This window comes from Oncorhynchus nerka, linkage group LG24, assembly GCF_034236695.1.
Source record: "Oncorhynchus nerka isolate Pitt River linkage group LG24, Oner_Uvic_2.0, whole genome shotgun sequence".
NCBI classification, from domain to species: domain Eukaryota; kingdom Metazoa; phylum Chordata; class Actinopteri; order Salmoniformes; family Salmonidae; genus Oncorhynchus; species Oncorhynchus nerka.
In genome coordinates, this window is record NC_088419.1 from 87,016,833 (window position 1) to 87,029,875 (window position 13,043).

Below are 13,043 nucleotides of genomic sequence, written 5' to 3' on the forward strand. Positions count from 1 at the left end.
CCCATTCCCCCTTCCCCTTCCCCATTCCCCCTTCCCTCTTCCCTCTTCCCCATTCCCCCTTCCCCTTCCCCATTCCCCCTTCCCCCTTCCCTCTTCCCCATTCCCCCTTCCCCATTCCCCCTTCGCTCCTCCCCTTTATTGTGTTATCCTCGATGATTTTCTTCAATTGTATGTGGAGGTATCACCTTCTGGAGCGCCATTATGTTTGGCGCCATTATGTTTTTAAATAGTCTATTAAATTCAATCAGTCAATCAATCTGTAAGTCTGGATTCCTGGTATAGTACTTATAACCAGAACCAGGACAGAAGGGTTTGGCCAAGGGGGTAGGCTGTCATTGTAAATATGAATTTGTTCTTAAACTGACTTGCCCCGATAAATAAAGGTTAAATAAAATAAACACGTGGGAACTCATGACAGCCTTTTTCCTATTAGTGTAATGTACTCTATCTGTTCTGGACCTGGACGTGCTTGTACAGGTGTTTGTGTGCTCGCATCCACTTAGAGTTACACATATGGTGCGTATGGCATTATGCTGTGTGGGAATGAGGGGGTGGGGGTTTGAAGGGGAAGTGTGAAGCTAGAGGCTGTGTGAAGCTAGAGGCTGTGTGGTGCTAGAGGCTGTGTGGAGCTAGAGGCTGTGTGGAGCTAGAGGCTGTGTGAAGCTAGAGGCTGTGTGAAGCTAGAGGCTGTGTGGAGCTAGAGTCTGTGTGAAGCTAGAGGCTGAGTGGAGATAGAGGCTGTGTGGAGCTAGAGGCTGTGTGGAGCTAGAGGCTGTGTGGAGCTAGAGGCTGAGTGGAGCTAGAGGCTGTGTGGAGCTAGAGGCTGTGTGGAGCTAGAGGCTGTGTGGAGCTAGAGGCTGAGTGGAGCTAGAGGCTGTGTGGAGCTAGAGGCTGTGTGGAGCTAGAGGCTGTGTGGAGCTAGAGGCTGTGTGGAATAAAGACATTTCCCATTAGAACGTTGATCATGGTTTTATTTGGCCCGCGGGTGGTTTTATTTGGCTCTCCCAAAAAAAGAATACAATTGGTCATTGTTTTGATCATTGTTGAACATAGAAGACTGTAAAAACACCAGGAAATGAGCTCCAAGTGATTTTAATTGTGGAAATGTGTTCCCAGGTATTCCCACACATAGTAGAGAGACACGTGATCGTATACAAATGTAAACAAGGATTGAAATGATTATGTTTTAGTCAAGCAATTATTTGTAATTATAAACTGGGTGGTTCAAGTTCTGAATGCTGATTGGCTGACAGCCGTGGTATATCAGTCCGTATACTACGGGTATGACAAAACATTTATTTTTACTGCTCTAATTACGTTGGTAACCAGTTTATAATAGCAATAAGGCACCTCGGGGGTTTGTGGTATATGACCAATATACCACGGCTAAGGGCTGTGTCCAGGCACTTCGTGTTGCGTCGTGCATAAGAACTGCCCTTAGCCGTTGTATATTGGCCATATACCACACACTCTTTGCTTAATTATGTTCCGGCCCCCCGATCATCCCCTGAAGAAACAAATCATCCCGCGACTGAATCTAGTTGATGATCCCTGCACTAGACCTCACTTTAACACGCCTGCTAAAAGGCCTGCTCTGTCCTAAACAGTTGGACTGATCTACTGTGTTGGGTAGAGTCAGGCTGTGTTGGGTAGAGTCAGGCTGTGTTTGGTAGAGCCAGGCTGTGTTGGGTAGAGTCAGGCTGTGTTGGGTAGAGTCAGGCTGTGTTTGGTAGAGCCAGGCTGTGTTGGGTAGAGCCAGGCTGTGTTGGGTAGAGTCAGGCTGTGTTGGGTAGTGCCAGGCTGTGTTGAGTACAGCCAGGCTGTGTTGGGTACAGCCAGGCTGTGTTGGGTAGAGTCAGACTGTGTTGGGTAGAGTCAGGCTGTGTTGGGTAGAGTCAGGCTGTGTTGGGTAGAGTCAGGCTGTGTTGGGTAAAGTCCGGATGTGTTGGGTAGAGTCAGACTGCGTTGGGTAGAGTCAGGCTGCGTTGGGTATAGTCAGGCTGCGTTGGGTATAGTCAGGCTGCGTTGGGTAGAGCCAGGCTGTGTTGGGTAGAGCCAGGCTGTGTTGGGGACAGCCAGGCTGTGTTGGGTAAAGTCAGGCTGTGTTGGGTAGAGCCAGGCTGTGTTGAGTACAGCCAGGCTGTGTTGGGTAGAGCCAGGCTGTGTTGGGGACAGCCAGGCTGTGTTGGGTAGTGCCAGGCTGTGTTGGGTAGAGCCAGGCTGTGTTGAGTACAGCCAGGCTGTGTTGGGTACAGCCAGGCTGTGTTGGGTAGAGCCAGGTTGTGTTGGGTAGAGTCAGGTTGTGTTGGGTAGAGCCAGGCTGTTTTGGGTAGAGCCAGGCTGTGTTGGGTAGAGTCAGGCTGTGTTGGGTAGAGTCAGGCTGTGTTGGGTAGAGTCAGGCTGTGTTGGGTAGAGCCAGGCTGTGTTGAGTAGAGCCAGGCTGTGTTGGGTAGAGCCAGGCTGTGTTGGGTAGAGCCAGGCTGTGTTGGGTAGAGCCAGGCTGTGTTGGGTAGAGCCAGGCTGTGTTGGGTAGAGCCAGGCTGTGTTGGGTAGAGTCAGGCTGTGTTGGGTAGAGTCAGGCTGTGTTGGGTAGAGCCAGGCTGTGTTGAGTAGAGCCAGGTTGTGTTGGGTAGAGTCAGGCTGTGTTGGGTAGAGCCAGGCTGTGTTGGGTAGAGCCAGGCTGTGTTGGGTAGAGCCAGGCTGTGTTGGGTAGAGCCAGGCTGTGTTGGGTAGAGCCAGGCTGTGTTGGGTAGAGTCAGGCTGTGTTGGGTAGAGTCAGGCTGTGTTGGGTACAGCCAGGCTGTGTTGGGTAGAGTCAGGCTGTGTTGGGTAGAGTCAGGCTGTGTTGGGTAGAGTCAGGCTGTGTTGGGTAGAGCCAGGCTGTGTTGGGTACAGCCATGCTGTGTTGGGTAGAGTCAGACTGTGTTGGGTTGTGTTGCATTGTGTTGGACCAACAGAACTCGAGACGTGTCCTTAGAGCAGTAATGTTCCTCCACACACCTGTGGGCTGTTATGTATTTCTAGATCAATCACTTTCCCAGTAGTGGATTCTGGGAAGACAATGGCAGAAGACAGTAACAGGCCTTTGACTGTGTGTGTGCATGTGTGTGTGTGAGAGTGTGTGCGCGCGTATGCGTGAGTGTGGGTGTGTGTGTGCGCATGTGTGTGGTTCAGTTTTTCTCATCATGCACACTGGTTTCAGGGACTAGCAAAATATATGCTATTAAAGTGAATGGGGCTTCAGAGGCATATGAAACCTGACTCTGATAAGTTCTGCACCAGCTGCTCTGTTCCTATTCTCTCTGATTCCTTCACCCTGCGTTCTCCAAAGTATCAATCCCATGTCAAAGCCACCAGGCCAACTCACAAAGGACCCCCTCTTGCCTGGTGCTTGATTGTTTTTGAGACAGATGTTAGCAGACATTAAGGTCACATTTATTGGCCTTCAGTCATATAAATAGAATGAGTCCGTCAGCACATGTTGGGAACCAAAGTATCATTGATGTGTAATGATCATATTTAGTCCTCTCTATGGTAAAGTGTTGCCTAGAGAACAGGGAAAGAATTACTTTTTGAATCTCCACACGCGAACACACGCACGCACGCACGCACACACACACACACACACACACACACACACACACACACACACACACACACACACACACACACACACACACACACACACACACACACACACACACACACACACACACACACACACACACCACCCGTTCCTCATACTCCCATTCTCTCCCCCCCTTTCAATGTCAATAAAGTAAGTTACTAAAGTGAGAGAGATGCCCTCTGATCTCTAACCCCTGCCCTGTATGACTCCGTCTCTCCGTAGCGAGGGGAGCTGTTGAACGTCGGTGGTCTGTCTTTCTCTCTGCGGTCTGACGGCAGCCTCCACATCACCTCCCCCACCGGGGAAGAGTCTGGGGAGTTTGTCTGCACTGCAACCAACGCAGCCGGCTACAGGTCCAAGAAGGTCCAGCTCACTGTCTACGGTAGGAAAGGCCTGCTGAGGGGCTCTTAATTCTCTACGGCAAGAGACAGTTAACAGGCCCTCTGTATTCCCTTCTTATTCATATTCATTGTTTCACAGTAAGCTGTATTGTATTTGATGTGACTTATGATGTCTTATGATCTACTCACCACTCTCTCTCTCTCTCTCTCTCTCTCTCTCTCTCTCTGTGTCTCTCTGTCTCTCTCTCTGTCTCTCTCTCTGTCTCTCTCTCTGTCTCTCTCTCTCTCTCTCTCTCTCTCTCTCTCTCTCTCTCTCTCTCTCTCTCTGTGTCTCTCTGTCTCTCTCTCTGTCTCTCTCTCTGTCTCTCTCTCTCTCTCTCGGTCTGTTCAGTGCGTCCCAGGCAGAGCGGGGTCTCTGGAGCGGTGGGGAGCAACGGTGGGGCCCTGGAGGTGTCTGTCATCGAGGGAGAGGACGTGACCCTGCCCTGTGAGGTCCAAAGTATCCCCCCTCCAATCATCACCTGGGCCAAGGAGAAACAGCTCATCTCCCCCTTCTCACCCAGGTAACACACACGCGCGCACGCAGACACAAGCAGACACACACACATACAGTGTCTCTGCTCTCCTCTCGACCTGGAATTCACCCATGTCATGACATGTCTTGGACTTGGCTGGACTCAACATGGCTGACTGTGGTTGATGTGTGTCAGAACGTTTTCATTTCCAGGGTTAGGAAAGACAGTCAATGTGTGTGTATGTGTTTCCAAACAGAAAATGCTTGTTTGTGAGAAAGGAAATATGTTTCACAAATATTGTATTGTATTTCTTCTTTCTGAAAGGTCTGACAAGACAAAATAAAGTTTGGTCTGTTTTTACTTGGTCCTTTGACTGTCTAGAGGGTGTTTAAACTGTGCGGGTCAATCTGACCCATATCACAGTGGGCTTCATTTTTTTTCAGCAAAGCACAAAGGTTAAATGAAAAATGTTTGGAACCAACGAAACTCTTCATAGAGCTGGCACCTCGGCCAAACTGAGCAATTGGGGGGTAAGGGCCTGGGAGGGGAGGTGACCAAGAACCTGATGGTCACTCTGACTGAGCTCCAGAGTTCCTCTGTGGAGATGGGAGAACCTTCCAGAAGGACAACCATCTGTGCAGCACTCCAGCAATCAAGCCTTTATGGTAGAGTGGCCAATCCTCAGTAAAAGACACATGACAGCCCACTTGGAGTTTGCCAAAATGCAGCTAAAAGACTCAGACCATGAGAAACAAGATTCTCTAGTTTGATGAAACCAAGATTGAACTCTTTGGCCTGAATGCCAAGCGTCACGTCTGGAGGAAACCTCTCACCATCCCTACGGTGAAGCATGCTGTGGGGATGTTTTTCAGCGGCAGGGACTGGGAGACCAATCAGGATCGAGGGTAAGATGGATGGAGCAAAGTACAGAGAGATCCTTGATGAAAACCTTCTCCAAAGCGATCAGGACCTCAGACAGGGGCGAAGGTTCACCTTCCAACAGGACAACAGCCCTAAGCACACAGCCAAGACAACGCAGGACTGGCTTCGGGACAAATCTCTGAATGGCCCAGCCAGAGCCCGGATTTGAACCCGATCGAACATCTCTGGAGAGACCTGAAAATAGCCGATATTCCCCATCCAACCTGACAGAGGTTGAGAGGATCTGCAGAGAAGAATGGGAGAAACTCCCCAAATACAGGTCTGCCAAGCTTGTAGTATCATACCCAAGAAGACTTGATGCTGTAATCGCTGCCGAAGATGCTTCAACAATTTATGTAAATGTGATATTCCATTTTTTTTATATACTTTTGCAAAAATGTCCAACATGGTTTTGCTTTGTCATTATGGGGTATTGTGTGTAGATTGATGAGGAACTATTTTTATTTCATCCATTTTAGAATAAGGTTGTAACGTAACAAAATGTGGAAAAAGTCAAGCAATCTGAATACTTTCTGAATGCACTGTATGTATCCATGTGTGTGTGTTCAATTTACTTGATGTGTATTTACATTTGTGTTTGCGTGATTCCTCTCCCAGACACACCCAGATGCCCTCTGGTTCCATGAAGATCCTGGAGAGTCGGGTGTCAGATAGTGGTCTGTATGTGTGTGTGGCCTCTAACATCGCAGGCAACTTCACCCAGAACATTCTCCTCAGTGTCCTCGGTAAGGGTCAACACTACAACGATAGCACATGGAATTAAGGTGTACATGTACATCGTATAGCTGCTGGCAGAATACCCCTTTCCACGTAACAATATTCAGGATAGGGGAGGAAGTTCTACTGAAACTTCAACTGAACACAAACCTAGACCCATCTTAACTAGACCCAGCTTAACTAGACCCATCTTAACTAGACCCAGCTTAACTAGACTCAGCTTAACTAGACTCAGCTTAACCAGACCCAGTTTAACTAGACCTATCTTAACTAGACCCATCTTAACTAGACCCAGCTTAACTAGATCCAGCTTAACTAGACCCATCTTAACTAGACCCATCTTAACTAGACCCAGCTTAACTAGACCCATCTTAACTAGACCCATCTTAACTAGACCCAGCTTAACTAGACCCATCTTAACTAGACCCATCTTAACTAGACCCATCTTAACTAGACCCAGCTTAACTAGACCCATCTTAACTAGACCCATCTTAACTAGACCCAGCTTAACTAGACCCAGCTTAACTAGACCCATCTTAACTAGACCCATCTTAACTAGACCCAGCTTAACTAGACCCAGCTTAATTAGAACCTTTCATAAAAGGAAATCGGTCAGAACAATAAACTGTCCTGCCGGACGTGGCATGAAAATCTCTCTCTCTCTCTCTCTCTCTCTCTCTCTCTCTCAATTCAAATGGGCTATATTGGCATGGGAAACATGCTTACTTGGCCAAATAAAGTGAAATGAACAATAATCAAAAGTGAGAAGACACAAAACAACAACAAAAAACGACTCGAATTCAAAAGTAAATATTGCACTCAATATTTACTGTTTTGTGGTTGAACGTGTGGGCATCACTTCCTTTTAGGTGGATGTTCTGGATGTTGATAAGTAGTGGGTATAGTCCTAATTCTTCTCTGCATGCATTGTTTGGGGGTTTGCGTTGCACACAGTATATTTTTGCAGAATTCTGCATGCAGAGTCTCAATTGGGTGTTTGTCCCTTTTTGTGAATTCTTGGTTGGTGAGCGGACCCCAGACCTCACAACCTTAGAGGGCAATGGGTTCTATAGCTGATTGAAGTATTTTTAGCCAGATCCTAATTGGGATGTCAAGTTTTATGTTCCTTTGATGGCGTAGAAGGCCCTTCTTGCCTTGTCTCTCAGATAGTTCACAGCTTTGTGAAGTTACCTGTGGCGCTGATGTTTAGGCCGAGGTATGTATCGTTTTTTGGTGTGCTCTAGGGCAACAGTGTCTAGATGGGAATTTGTATTTGTGGTCCTGGCAACTAAACCATTTTTGGAACACCATTATTTTTGTCTTACCAAGATTCACTGTCAGGGCCCAGGTCTGACAGAGTCTGTGCAGAAGATCTAGGTGATACTGTAGTCCTGCCTTGTTTGGGGACAGAAGCACCAGATCGTCAGCAAACAGTAGCCATTTGATTTCTGAGTTCATTAGTGTGAGGCCGGGTGCTGCAGACTGTTCTAGTGCCCTCTCCAGTGCATTGATATATGCACTAAGTGTACAAAACATTAAAGAACACCTTCCTAATATTGAGTTGTGTCCCGCCCCTTTGCCCTCAGAACAGCCTCAATTCCTCAGTTGCAGCACAGACACACTCATTAGATGTTAAATATCTGATGTGTGAGAACACTGCACTGAACATTACTCACTCAGCCCCAGACACATTAACATTGCTCACTGGGCCTGGACAAGACCAGCAAGGGTGTTTAAACTCAATCTACACAGACAGACGGGTAGACAGACGAACAGAAAGAGAGGGAGAAGAGGAGAAGAGAGGAGAAGAGAGGGAGGGAAATGAAGGGAAATGACAGCGTTGGCTAAATGAGTACACTGAGTCAGGCACTCAGGACTGTTTGAAGTGTTTGTGGAAATTACTAAAGCCGTCGGAACTCTACAATTAACCTGCAGCAGCGATCTGAATGGCATCCGAAGAGCACATTATAATCACCTGTAGGGGCGGAGAGGGTTCTGAGGCGTACTGTCCAAACACTCACAGCCACAGACTGGGGAATAGCACTGTTAGACTGCTCAGATATATCTGACACAGCAAAGCAGTGGAGGAAAGCAGAATGTGACTGATAATCTGGATGATGGCTTGTTAAGAAAATAGCTCAGTGTGTGGAAAACCTAATTTACTGTATAATCCTTGTTCTCCACTGACTGCCTGTTTTCCCTCCTGTCTGTCTTTCACCACTGACTGCCTGTCTTCTCTCCTGTCTGCCTCTCTCCACTGACTGCCTCTCTTCTCTCCTGTCTGTCTCTCTCTACTTACTGCCTGTTTTCCCTCCTGTCTGTCTCTCTCTACTGACTGCCTCTCTTCTCTCCTGTCTGTCTCTCTCCACTGACTGCCTCTCTTCTCTCCTGTCTGTCTCTCTCTACTGACTGCCTGTCTTCTCTCCTGTCTGTCTCTCTCCACTGACTGCCTGTCTTCTCTCCTGTCTGCCTCTCTCTACTGACTGCCTGTCTTCTCTCCTGTCTGTCTCTCTCCACTGACTGCCTGTCTTCTCTCCTGTCTGTCTCTCTCCACTGACTGCCTGTATTCTCTCCTGTCTGTCTCTCTCCACTGACTGCCTGTATTATCTCCTGTCTGTCTCTCTCTACTGACTGCCTGTCTTCTCTCCTGTCTGTCTCTCTCCACTGACTGCCTGTATTCTCTCCTATCACTCTCTCCACTGACTGCCTCTCTTCTCTCCTGTCTGTCTCTCTCCACTGACTGCCTGTCTTCTCTCCTGTCTGTCTCTCTCCACTGACTGCCTGTATTCTCTCCTATCACTCTCTCCACTGACTGCCTGTCTTCTCTCCTGTCTGTCTCTCTCCACTGACTGCCTGTCTTTTCTCCTGTCTGTCTCTCTCCACTGACTGCCTGTCTTCTCTCCTGTCTGTCTCTCTCCACTGACTGCCTGTATTCTCTTCTGTCTCTCTCCACTGACTGCCTGTCTTCTCTCCTGTCTGTCTCTCTCTACTGACTGCCTGTCTTCTCTCCTGTCTGTCGGTCTGTCTATCTCCCCTGACTGCCTCTCTTCACTCCTGTCTGTCTGTCTTTCTCCACTGACTGCCTCTCTTCTCTCCTGTCTGTCTCTCAATTGACTGCCTGCCTGCCTGTCTGTCTGTCTGTCTGTCTGTCTGTCTGTCTGTCTGTCTGTCTGTCTGTCTGTCTGTCTGTCTGTCTGTCTGTCTGTCTGTCTGTCTCCACTGACTGCCTGTCTTCTCTCCCGTCTGTCTCTCTCCACTGACTGACTGTTTCCTCTGACTGCCTTTCTCCTCTCCTCTCCTCTCCTCTCCTCTCCTCTCCTCTCCTCTCCTCTCCTCTCCTCTCCTCTCCTCTCCTCTCCTCTCCTCTCCTCTCCTCTCCTCTCCTCTCCTCTCCTCTCCTCTCCTCTCCTCTCCAGTGCCCCCCAGTATCCAAGCTGGCCCGAGGGTGTTGAAGGTGCAGGTGGAGCATCCTGTGGATATTCCCTGCGTGGCACGGGGGGTTCCACAGCCCTTCCTGGCCTGGCTGAAGGATGGCGCCGCCCTGGTGGTGGACGGGACACAGTATAGGACCTCCCTCGATGGCTCTCTGACCTTAGGCCAGGTGGGGCTGAGTGATCAAGGGACTTACACCTGCCTGGCCACCAGCATCGCTGGAACAGACCAGGCCAATATACAGCTGCAGGTGCAAGGTGAGTCACTGAGTCCCCTATAAGCCACACCGGAGATTCTTTAGAATAATACTTAAAGGGAAAGGTGACACCTAGTCAGTAGCACAATTGAATGCATTCAACCGAAATGTGTCTCCCGTATTTAACCCAACATGGATTGGCAATGCTGCATCCAAACTCTTTTCAAACATGGTTAGGTTTAGGATTAAGATGTTGTTTATCCTAAACCTAAACTGAAAGGTTAAGGATATGCCCATGCACAGTTGTTCTTATCATTAATGTGGTGTGTCTTCCCTGTCACCTCCATCCCCAGTTCCCCCCGTGGTTGATGTCCTGGAGCCCCCCTTCAACAGCCCCCACCAGGAGAGAGTAGCAAACCAGCGCATCGCCTTCCCCTGCCCAGCCAAAGGTGATAACCAACTCTGCTTTATACAGTCATCTAATCACAATAGGATCCATTAGACAAAATGTGTCATCTGTCAACCAGTAAGGTTCCCCTTCAGTCATCCTTATACAATAGACTGGATGTTGTTCTTCTACAACTGCATAGCTTGCTGTTTGGTGTTTTAGGTTGGGTTTCTGTACAAGCACTTTGTGACATCTGCTGATGTAAAAAGGGCATTATAAGTACATTTTATTGATTGATGTTGTCTACAGGATCTAAATATAATTTGCCCATGTTTGCTCGCTAATCCTACCACTTTTCTTTCTCTCCCTTTTCCCCTCAGGCACTCCTACCCCCGTGATCAAGTGGTTGCGTAACGGTCAGGAGCTGACAGGGAACGAACCCGGTTTGACCATCATGGAGGATGGAACCCTTCTCATACTGGCATCGGTGTCTCAGCTGGACAACGGAGAGTATGTCTGCACTGCCGCCAACGAGGCTGGCACCACCCAGAAGAAGTACCAGCTCAAAGTCAACGGTGAGCTAGCCTAGCGTAAAATACTACAATATTACTGTAGTAGTACTGAATCAATAGTAGAACTGAATCATAATAATAGTAGAACTGAATTATATGGTAGTATATGGTAGCACTTTGTCATATGGTAACACAGTGTCTTACAGTGTCTCACAGTGTCTTAATACTATATAATGTGCTATTACTGCTAAAGTACTATATTAATACTATATAATGTGCTATTACTGCTAAAGTACTATATTAATATTATGTAATGTGGTATTACTGCAAAAGTACTATATTAATACTATGCCATGTGGTATTACTTTTCAAGTACTGTATTAATACGATGTCATGTGGTAGTACTTTTAAATAACTATATTACTACTTTGTCATGTGGTAGTACTGCTAAAATGCTATGGTAATACTTTGTCATGTGGTATTGCTGCTAAAATAAGATGGTTGTTAGTATTCAGGTAAAAAAAATAGGGTAAACGCTGGTCGCTGTCTGCGGTGAGTAAAGAAACAATCTTTACCCTCCACTATGCTACTAGTAGCACTGTTGCGGTATAGCATAATATAGCATAGCAGACCTGACCTTTGTCCTATGCCCTCCATGCAGTGCCCCCAGATCTCCGTGACAACGGGTCGCCGGGCAACGTGTCGGTGGTTCTGAACCAGCCCACCAACCTGGTGTGTGATGTCACAGGAAGTCCTGTTCCCGTCATCACCTGGTACAAGGATGGCGTTCCTGTAGGTGAACTCATATTACACAGCTGCTGTAGAGATGGGTGTTAGGATAAAACATAAGTCATCCACATTCATTTGATATATAATAGAGTGTCTCCTGAATAGATTATTGACTACTAATAAATCGGCCTTTTAGTCTTGGATTGTTTTACACTACTAAATATTGTGAATATGATAACAGACCTCGAATCATTAAATACGTCCATTACTTAGAGCAGGGGTATTCAAATCTTACCTATACGAGGTCCAGAGTACTCGGGCCTATACGAGGTCCAGAGTACTCGGGCCTATATGAGGTCCAGAGTACTGGGCCTATACGAGGTCCAGAGTACTGGGCCTATACGAGGTCCAGAGTACTGGGCCTATACGAGGTCCAGAGTACTGGGCCTTTACGAGGTCCAGAGTACTGGGCCTTTACGAGGTCCAGAGTACTGGGCCTATACGAGGTCCAGAGTACTGGGCCTATACGAGGTCCAGAGTACTGGGCCTTTACGAGGTCCAGAGTACTGGGCCTATACGAGGTCCAGAGTACTGGGCCTATACGAGGTCCAGAGTACTGGGCCTATACGAGGTCCAGAGTACTCGGCCTATACGAGGTCCAGAGTACTGGGCCTATACGAGGTCCAGAGTACTGGGCCTATACGAGGTCCAGAGTACTCGGGCCTATACGAGGTCCAGAGTACTGGGCCTATACGAGGTCTAGAGTACTGGGCCTATACGAGGTCCAGAGTACTGGGCCTATACGAGGTCCAGAGTACTCGGCCTATACGAGGTCCAGAGTACTGGGCCTATACGAGGTCCAGAGTACTGGGCCTTTACGAGGTCCAGAGTACTGGGCCTATACGAGGTCCAGAGTACTCGGGCCATATACGAGGTCCAGAGTACTCGGGCCATATACGAGCTCCAGAGTACTGGGCCTATACGAGGTCCAGAGTAGCGTCACAGGTAGCATCACGGGTAGCATCACGGGTAGAATCATGAATGGTTTGTGTGTCAGGCCGTGTGTGTGTCTGTGTGTGTGTGTGTGGAATAAAAACAGCAACGGTGAAATACTGTATCTAATGATGTTTTAGAAGCAGCAGGCTCATAGAAACACATCACAATAATAATGATGAGATATTCATATGGGAGCATAAGCCTAAACTGTACCCTGTAATGGAAGATATTCCTGCAGGCTAAGTGTTGTCATTTGGCTGCCACTGTGTTCTTTCTTCTCCAACAGAGCTCATGTCCTGCAGATGGGAAAATCATCATTTACATGTTCATTCAGTAATAAAGTAACACCTAAAGTATAGTTCTGTTGTCTGTCTGCTGTCAGTTCAAAAGCAGTTCAATTAACAATTCATTTTAAAGTACATAAAGTACATACAGAGTACATACAGTATGTGAGTCACAGGCGGCTGGTGGAACCTATATTGGGGAGGACGGGTTCATAGTAATGGCTGGAACGGAATTAATGGAATGGCCTTTCGAAACACATCAAACACATGGTTTCCATGTGTTTGATACCATTCCATTAGCTTATGAACCATCCTCCCCTGACCAGCCTCCACTGATACATGTGTGTGTGTGTGTACATACAC

At 47.7% G+C, this 13,043-nt stretch overlaps 1 protein-coding gene across 3 annotated transcripts in view; it reads left to right on the plus strand.

Moving 5' to 3' along the window:
• hmcn1 (hemicentin 1) overlaps nt 1–13,043 on the plus strand; it is a 282,581-nt gene that overhangs the window by 148,349 nt on the left and 121,189 nt on the right. For all 3 annotated transcript variants that reach the window (XM_065009245.1, XM_065009247.1, XM_065009246.1), the window contains exons 21-27: nt 3,851–4,010; nt 4,361–4,532; nt 6,024–6,151; nt 9,560–9,832; nt 10,125–10,220; nt 10,540–10,734; nt 11,333–11,463. In XM_065009245.1, the coding sequence (XP_064865317.1) occupies nt 3,851–4,010; nt 4,361–4,532; nt 6,024–6,151; nt 9,560–9,832; nt 10,125–10,220; nt 10,540–10,734; nt 11,333–11,463 (1,155 nt within the window). The remainder of the gene's footprint in view (nt 1–3,850; nt 4,011–4,360; nt 4,533–6,023; nt 6,152–9,559; nt 9,833–10,124; nt 10,221–10,539; nt 10,735–11,332; nt 11,464–13,043) is intronic.